An 8,560-nucleotide genomic window follows, 5' to 3' on the forward strand; every position below is an offset into this window, starting at 1 on the left:
CAGGAACATTTTCCACCTCCAAAACCTTCCTGTGTTACAATGACAGCAATGACTGCTTGTTATAGGTTAGGAAGGGGGGCATTCATTCTATGTGGCACCCACTCCTCATCTCTCCCTACTCATGATAGTTGATGTCAGATCAATATGCATCTTAGCTGCTAGATATAACTTCAGCATCCCTGTGCATATGCTCCCCCCCCCTCCCCTATAATATACTCTTTCCCAAGTGGAAACCTGTCTCAGCTTACAAACCCCTCTCAGTGAATGGGGACAAATACAGTTTGCATTTTAAAAAGTTTCGAGAGGCCAGAAGTTTACTAGATGAAATATATGGTGAACTGGGCTGGGGCTCTTTTCTGATTATTTGTGACTCATATTAAATAGAGCAATAGCTATGCTGTGTTGTTATATTCTTCAAGCATCTATTTCTAATTCTAGAACCTGAATTAAAAGATTTTTTAAAAAACAATGATAATTATAGATAAATGGGTATGGCTTGCTCCCTAACTCATATCCTGGTCATCACTATCATCCACAATGCCCTTCTAAATATCCCTCTTGTAGAGAACAATGGCAACATTCATGGTGCATTTTTTGGTCTCATTTTCAGGACACAGACGGTTCCTTTGTGATTATTGGAGAGATTGTTCAGTGTGGTTTTTCAGACACTATGACATGCCTGAAGAATGTTTTAATCACGTTAGGAGCTATTGTAAGTTGCTGGTGAAACTATGTTTGCAAGCACTGTCTGTGTCTTATCAGATTACACTGCTGAAGAAATCTTATACTGGTTGTTTTCCTTAGGGTTGCCAACTGCCCGGGGAAAATGTCCTGTCCCTTTAACAGAAGTTTACTGGGATGGTATTTGCCAGATAATGTTATTTATTGCCACACCATGGAAAGTTTCAGCTTCCCGTTTCCACACATTAAGCTTCTATTAAAGGGACAGGAAATTTTTTCTCCAAGCTTGCTGGCAACCCTTATAAACCTTTATTTTAATGCAATAAGCTATTGACCAAGGTGCTCTAATTTCATGAAATGTTCATAAATATTGTAGTTCTTCAGTGGTGAACTCTCAGCACAACGTCCTAGGGCAAAATCTATGAGCTACTGAATAGAAATGGTACGAGTAGTGATGGGCACAAACCACATTTTTGCAGTTCATTTTGGTTCATGGTTCATGGCTGAACCACAAACTGATACGAACCAGGAGCCTGGTTCGCAAACCAAACTAGCTTGTATCAGTTCGTGACCCCCACTTTCTGCTCCCCATGAAAAGCCATGGAGCACAAAAAGCAGGGATTTAAATGACTCTGAGTTGTTTTGAAGGGAGCAGAAAGCAGGAGTTTAAATGGCTCTGAGCTATTTAAACCCCTGCTTTCTGCTCCTCATCACTTTTTGTGGAGAGCAGAAAGCAGGGGTTTCCCCAAGAAAAGCGGCAAGGAACATAAAGCAGGCTCGGAACCATTTAAACCCTTGTTTTCTGCTTCATGCCACTCAGCTGTTTTTCTTGAAGAGCCATTTAAGCCCCTGCTTTCTGCTCTTCATGAACTGCCACAAATCGTTCATCTAGAAATGAAAAGGTGGAAACTCTTCCAAAAAGTTTTTTTTAAGATTCTTAAAGTAATGCTGATTCTTAAAGTAATGCAATCCAAAATTGTCCGCAAGCACAAGCCCTTCTAGAGGACTGCTAAATTTGATACCATTGAGGTGTGAATTTGCTAAGAGGCCTTGGACTCCACTTAATATGAAATAGCATTTTGATTTGTGCATGGTCACTTGCCTCACTATACCCTTTGATGAAGGATTGTCTTTGAAACGGTCTTAATATTACATACAATACTGTCAGTGTATACTGGACAGTATTTTCTCTATGGGCTGGTATTGCCCCTAAGAGGGTTTGTGCTTGTGGACTATTTTGGATTGCACTACTTTAAGAATCCTCATTCTGTGGTTTATGTGACTCTATGATGTGCATTATATTCTTCTGATGTGCTGTATGTGTTTACGTATTCAGTATATTTAACATATTCCTATGAGTATTATTACTTGTCTTAAAATCTTTTTGGGAGAGTTTCCACCTTTTCATTTCTAGATTTACACTCTTCCTTTCCGGTTAGTTTTGCATGAATTGTTCATGGCAGCTCTTCAGTTCACAAACCATGAACTGGCCAAAATCCATCACAAACATTTGTTCATGAGCTCGTTTGTAACCATCCCGAGATATTCATTTCCAGTTGCTTTCTGGTTCCTCAGGAGTGTTTGTGTTACTTTCTGGTGGCTTTAATTGTTAGAAAAAAACTTTGGAGATCACCACATACTGTAATCGAATCACACATGACAGAGGTTGGGTCCAGGGTCTCTACCTTGTGTTCTGTGTAACAGTCACATGAGATTTGCAGATTCTCCTCAATTCCCCTCCATGTGGTACCCAATTCAGATGACTGTGGCATGCATAGAAAAGGAGCTTTACATGACCTGAAATGGTCCATGGGGGTGGTTTTTTGTCTGTTGGGGAACCCAAAAGCGTACACATGGGTTTTCCCGGATGGACAAATAGTGCCCTTCTGGGACTTTTGTTAATTGGAGAAACAGCACAGGGTGTGCATGGGGGAGGAGGCTTAATGTATTCATGCCTGAGGCTTAAGAGGAAGAGGAAGAGGTGATCTAGTTTGACTATTTGAGTGTTGCAGAAGAAATCAGCTAGAATGAAGATTTTTGTGAAATGGCGTGGATATCTGTTTATTTTAATTTATTTTATGTATCTCTTCTTTTCTTTGCAGAATATAAAAGTATGTGCCTGTGGAAATGTCTATATCAATAATGTTGTTGCTGTGTTGCCCTTAACTAAAGGTCATTATACAGTTTCATTCATAATTTCTAATGACTGATTCATACATACATATTCTGCTAGGATCTGATTGTACCTGGACATGTCTTTGTTGTTTTATTAGATGGCATCACCCTCTTCAGACCATCTACATTCTATGTGAACATTGTGACATCTTCACGAATACAAATTCAAGTGCAACTAAAACCTACTATGCAGGTCTTCATAATGATAGATGAAACTTATCATAATCGAACATCTGGTAATAGTACTTTGTCTTTTTTCTTTTTGTTTGTCTACTATAAGGGTTTTCAAATTTACTTGATTGTTGGGTCCACCTTGATTTTAAAGATCTGTGACTTAGATTTATTGTTGTTAAAACCTACTCAGTCATAGGATCCCTGGTTTTCATAATTTTATCTGGTGCCCTTTATTCTACTGCCACCTAAACAGTATATACTCTTTCAAAGGCCAAATGGGGCAATTTCGGGAGAAAAAGTGGTTTTGGGGACAGTTCACTGTAAGATTCATTGCAACCTTGACAGCATGTCTGATGCAGAAATCTGTGCCCGTGTGCTCCTGGGGCCGAATTGGAAACACACAGTCACAATCCAACGAGTTAGATAAATCTGTTTATTGCAATGAAACAGGAGATACAGGGCTGAGTACCTTTTGGCCCCCAGCGATGCTAAGCTGTATCCTCCCATAACCAGGAAGGGCAGAAGAAGGAGGAGGAGGAGGAGGAGGAGGAGGAGATTGGATTTATACCCTGCCCTTCACTACCCAGAGGAGTCTCAGAGCAGCTTACAAACTCCTTTCCCTTCCCCTCCCCACAACAGACACCCTGTGAGGTAGGTGGGGCTGAGAGAGCTCTGACAGAAACTGCTCTTTTTAAGAACAGCTCTTATCAGAACTACGGTGTGCCCAAAGTCATCCAGCCAGGTGCAAGTGGAGGAGTGGGGAATCAAACCCGGTTCTCCCAGATTAGAGTCCGCACACTTAACCACTACACCAAACTGGCTCTCAGGTCTTGTACCCCAAATGACATCACTCATAATTTACACATTAAAGGATCTCTAATTGGTACCAACAGGTAACATCGTGGACGCGTCATTTGACTCAGTACATCTCTCATTGTTGTCAATAATTACACTTGCTTATCTGGTCTTCAGAACAATGGGAAACATTGAGGAACACTAGGACCCTTTCTGGCCTTGTCGAAGCCAGCCTCCCTCCACCTGGCTTTGGGGTGCTGACTGATAAGGTTCAGTGTTTCATATTAAACTTAGTTCTTGGCAGACTTCCTGGTACCAGATGCTCCTGCTATGCAAAGAGAATAGATTGTTTAGGGAACACTTCCAGTAATAATTGTCCCTGTAGCTTCTAGATATGCATTCCATTCTACTGCTGTCTAATTCCATCTAAGAGGCCTCTAATAATAGTTCTTTCTAAGTATAACTTCTTATAAAGGAAATACAATTAGAGAATATATATATTCTACTATAGATTTCTCTCATCAGAAGTTTCTACGTTACATACCAAGATCTGAATCTACTGTGATTAAACTTTTAAAGACACAGTGACAGCTGTCAATATATATGTCAGAGAAAATATCAAAAATCACATTCAGAAATCACATCCACTTGGTCTCTTGTCCTACACGTCTACATCATTTCTGGGGGAAACCTGGAAGAGACATAGGGTAGCTATTATTAGATAATTATTGTACACTCTGTTCCATTTGTTCCAGGATTTATTTGGGGCATAAATAAGAACATAAGAACATAAGAGACGCCAATGTTGGATCAGGCCAAAGGCCCATCCAGTCCAACACTCTGTGTCACACAGTGGCCAGAAATACCAGTGCCATCAGGAGGTCCACAAGTGGGGCCAGGACATTAGAAGCCCTCCCACTGTTGACCCCCCCAAGCACCAAGAAGACAGAGCATCACTTGCCCCAGAGCCCCTAGCTATACCTTGTGGCTAATAGCCACTGATGGACCTCTGCTCCATATGCTTATCTAATTCCCTTTTGAAGCCATCCATGCTTGTAGCACCCACCACTTCCTGTGGCAGTGAATTCCAAGTGTTAATCACTCTTTGGGTGAAGAAGGACGTCCTTCACCCCTCAGTCGTCTTTTCTCCAAGCTAAAGAGCCCTAAGCGCTTTAACCTTTCCTCATAGGGAAAGTGTTCCAACCCTTTTATCATTCGAGTTGCCCTTTTCTGCACTTTTTCCAAAGCTATAATATCCTTTTTAAGGTGTGGTGCCCAGAACTGCACACAGTATTCCAAATGAGGTCTCACCATTGATTTATATAGGGGCATTATTATATTGGCTGATCTGTTTTCAATACCCTTCCTAATAATCCCCAGCATAGCATTGGCCTTCTTTATTGCAGTCACACACTGTCTCGACATTTTCAGTGAGTTATCCACTACAACTCCAAGATCTCTCTCTTGCTCAGTCTCTGCCAGTTCAGACCCCATCAATGTGTATTTATATTTAGGATTTTTGGCTCCAATGTGCATCACCTTGCACTTGGCCACATTGAACCCCATTTGCCATGTTGACGCCCACTCGCCCATCCTTGACAGATCCCCTTGGAGTGCCTCACAATCCTCACTGGTTTTCACCACCCTGAACAACTTTGTATCATCCGCAAATTTAGCCACTTCACTGCTTACTCCCATCTCCAAATCATTAATGAACAAGTTAAAAAGCAGTGGACCAAGTACTGATCCCTGCGGTACCCCACTGCTTACCACCCTCCACTGAGAAAATTGCCCACCTACACTCACTCTCTGTTTTCTATGAACTAGCCAGTTTTTGATCCATAAAAGGACTTGTCCTTCTATCCCATGATTTTTGAGCTTACTTAGGAGCCTTTGATGAGGAACTTTATCAAAAGCTTTCTGGAAGTCAAGGTAAATAATATCTATTGGATCCCCCTTGTCCACATGTTTGTACTCTGTAGCCTCTGTGCTCTCATCTTGACTCCTGAATAATGGCAGACAGGAAAGCAACTTGACTGCAGAGGAGAGAGAGTAAAATCACTGTAAGGTAAAGGTAAAGGTTTCCCTTGCTCGAAAGCCATTCGAATCCGACTCTAGGGTTGCGGTGCTCATCTCCGTTTCCAAGCCGAAGAGCCAGCGCTGTCCAAAGACATTTCTGTGGTCATGTGGCTGGCATGACTAAACGCCAAGGCGCACGGAACGCTGTTACCTTCCCACCGAAGTAGTACCTATTTATCTACTTGCAATTTCTTGCTTTCGAACTGCTAGTTTGGCAGGAGCTGGGGCCAGAGATGGGAGCTCACTCCATCATGCGGCACCTGGATCTCGAACTGCTGAATTACCGACCTTCCATAGCCTGCAGTTCAGCGTCTTCACCACTTGAGCCACTGTAGCTCCTCAAAATCACTGTAGCAGCCACCTAAGAAAGTATCAAACTGGCCATAGCAGGGTAATGGTGGTGGTTTTACTCCCCTTTCTCCACAGTTAGCTGAATTGGTCGTCTTTGAGGGCACCTTGACAACATTATCACCTGGCCTGATGTGCATCATGCTGAGACAAACTTTACATAATCTTGTCCATTTCTATCCAAGAGGGTATTATCTAATTCCCTTAAATAGATTGTTTCAAAGACTGTGCACAGTTTTGGGCGCTGATTTTGCATCTTGTGGTTTTCTCATCCCCCATTCTACCCAGGACTGTGTGGAAATTTCAATGATATAGAGACTGACGATTTTCGAACTATTAGTGGGATTGTGGAAGCTTCAGCTTCGGCATTTGGAAACTCATGGAAGACCACGGCCAGCTGTGCTGATGTTCAAGACATCATTGAAGATCCCTGTCTGAAAAGTGGGGATAAAGGTGAGACCACCAGCATTTCTTTTTAAGAGCATTTAATATTTTAGCAGTAAATACCAATGATGGTTTTATTCATTAGCAGGGTATTTGAATGATAACCATTGGTTCTCTGATATTAAGTGCCCCTATATCGGTAGAAATACATACAGATCAAATTGTGATTCTTTTAAAGTAAAGTTTTGAAAAAAACCCCATAAAATATTAAGATTCTGTAAGTCATTTTGAGGTATTTTCATTTTCTCTGTTAGAAAAATTTGGGAAGCGTTGGTGTGCCCTTCTGGCGAACCCAAGAGAGATATTTGCAAAGTGTCATGCAGTTATTGACCCTGCTCCTTATGTCAAGGTGAGTCATGGCTTTAATCATATTTTAAATAATCTAATATCAGGCAGACCATCTACTGCATTCTGACCAGGTAGGCAGTTATATACCTATTCTGCCACCTGTTTGACGGCCAGTATTCTGATCCAAATACAAAAATAATCGGTTAAGGAAGCACTATAACCTATTTTGCTCTGGAGGCTTTCTCCTCTGGTGCATCACAAATCGAGTGAGCCAACATAATCCATGGATCAGTGGCGCCAGCCCTACCTGCCTGGTCTATGAAACCACATTGGACATTCTGCTCTACAATCATCAGGTGCAAAGGAGGACTGTAAGGCTCCTGTGAACTTTTATGGTTATGTAGAGCTTATGCAGCCTTTAGAAAATTCTGAAATACCATCTTCTTCAAAATGATGAAAACTCGAGGATCACCCAATATAAAACTTTCTTCAGAACTGAAAAGGATGGATGGCAATCCCTGGTCGTGCAGATTTGTTGTTGTTGTTGTTGTCATTGTCATTGTCATTGTTGTCGTCGTCACCGCTGCCGCCGTTATCGTTGTTGCTGTTTATTATTGTTGTTGTTGTAGTTGTTGTCATATTTGTCATTATGATTATCAACAACAACAACTATAGACTGTGTGGCACTGTGGCATGCTTGCACTGCCACAGTGCCACTTGTTCTGGAGTTTGCCACTTGTTCTCATGGCAAACAAGCACCTCTCAAGACAGTTCACTTTCCCTGAGATTCTCTGGGAGAATTCTCTGGGATGAATTCTATGAGCGCCTGAACAGGGTTCCCACAGCCACTGTAATTGCATTCTCATTGTTTCCTATGGGGAGCTTTTCAGGAGGGCTGGAGTGGCTGTTTTTCAACCACATGTCACCAGAATTGCAGTGGAGCTAGTGCTGCCTACTCCTGTAAAGAACCATTGAGTTTCAGGGAGTCTGGGCCCAGGGATGAATACTACAATCTATTTATTTAATTTATTAGATTTATATACTGCCCTCCCCAATGGGCTCAGTACAACAGTTAAATATACAAATAAAACAATATTAAAATGGCCATTTACACATAAAATCATGCAATACCGTATAATTATAAAAGTTGTCAGATGACTAGTCAGAACAGGCCTGGAAAAATTGGGCTGAAAAACTTAGGACCAGAAAAGCTGGAGGGGGGGGGGGACGTCCACTGACCCAACCAAATGCCTGGCAGAAGAGCTCTGTCTTGCAGGCCCTGGAGAACTGCAATAAGTCCCACAGAGCCCTGATCTCACATGGGAGCTCATTCCACCAGGCAGGGGCCAGAGCAGAAAAAGCCCTGGCCCTGGTCAAGGCTAGCTGGACGTCCCTGGGGCTGGGAACCACTAACAGCCGTTAATTTGTGGACCATCTGGGGCTCATATGGGGAGAGGCAGTCTCGTAGGTATGCTGGCCCCTGGTCGTATAGGGCTTTAAAGGTAAGCACCAGCACCTTGAAATGGATCTGGAAGCCACTGAATAAGGTGCCCCAACTCTCTATTTGTTGCAGAAA

The 8,560-nt window shown here is 42.2% G+C and overlaps 1 protein-coding gene across 1 annotated transcript in view; it reads left to right on the forward strand.

The window, feature by feature from the left end:
- LOC107111907 (mucin-5B-like) overlaps positions 1-8,560 on the forward strand; it is a gene marked incomplete at its 3' end in the record, with an annotated part of 105,586 nt that overhangs the window by 27,899 nt on the left and 69,127 nt on the right. Inside the window, 5 exon segments of the mRNA XM_015412953.1 lie at positions 611-712; positions 2,784-2,853; positions 2,955-3,092; positions 6,541-6,705; positions 6,951-7,045. Coding sequence (XP_015268439.1) covers positions 611-712; positions 2,784-2,853; positions 2,955-3,092; positions 6,541-6,705; positions 6,951-7,045 — 570 coding nt within the window.

The sequence above is a fragment of the Gekko japonicus genome, unplaced genomic scaffold (genome assembly GCF_001447785.1).
Source record: "Gekko japonicus isolate JY-2015 unplaced genomic scaffold, Gekko_japonicus_V1.1 scaffold2018, whole genome shotgun sequence".
Taxonomy (NCBI): Eukaryota; Metazoa; Chordata; class Lepidosauria; order Squamata; family Gekkonidae; genus Gekko; species Gekko japonicus.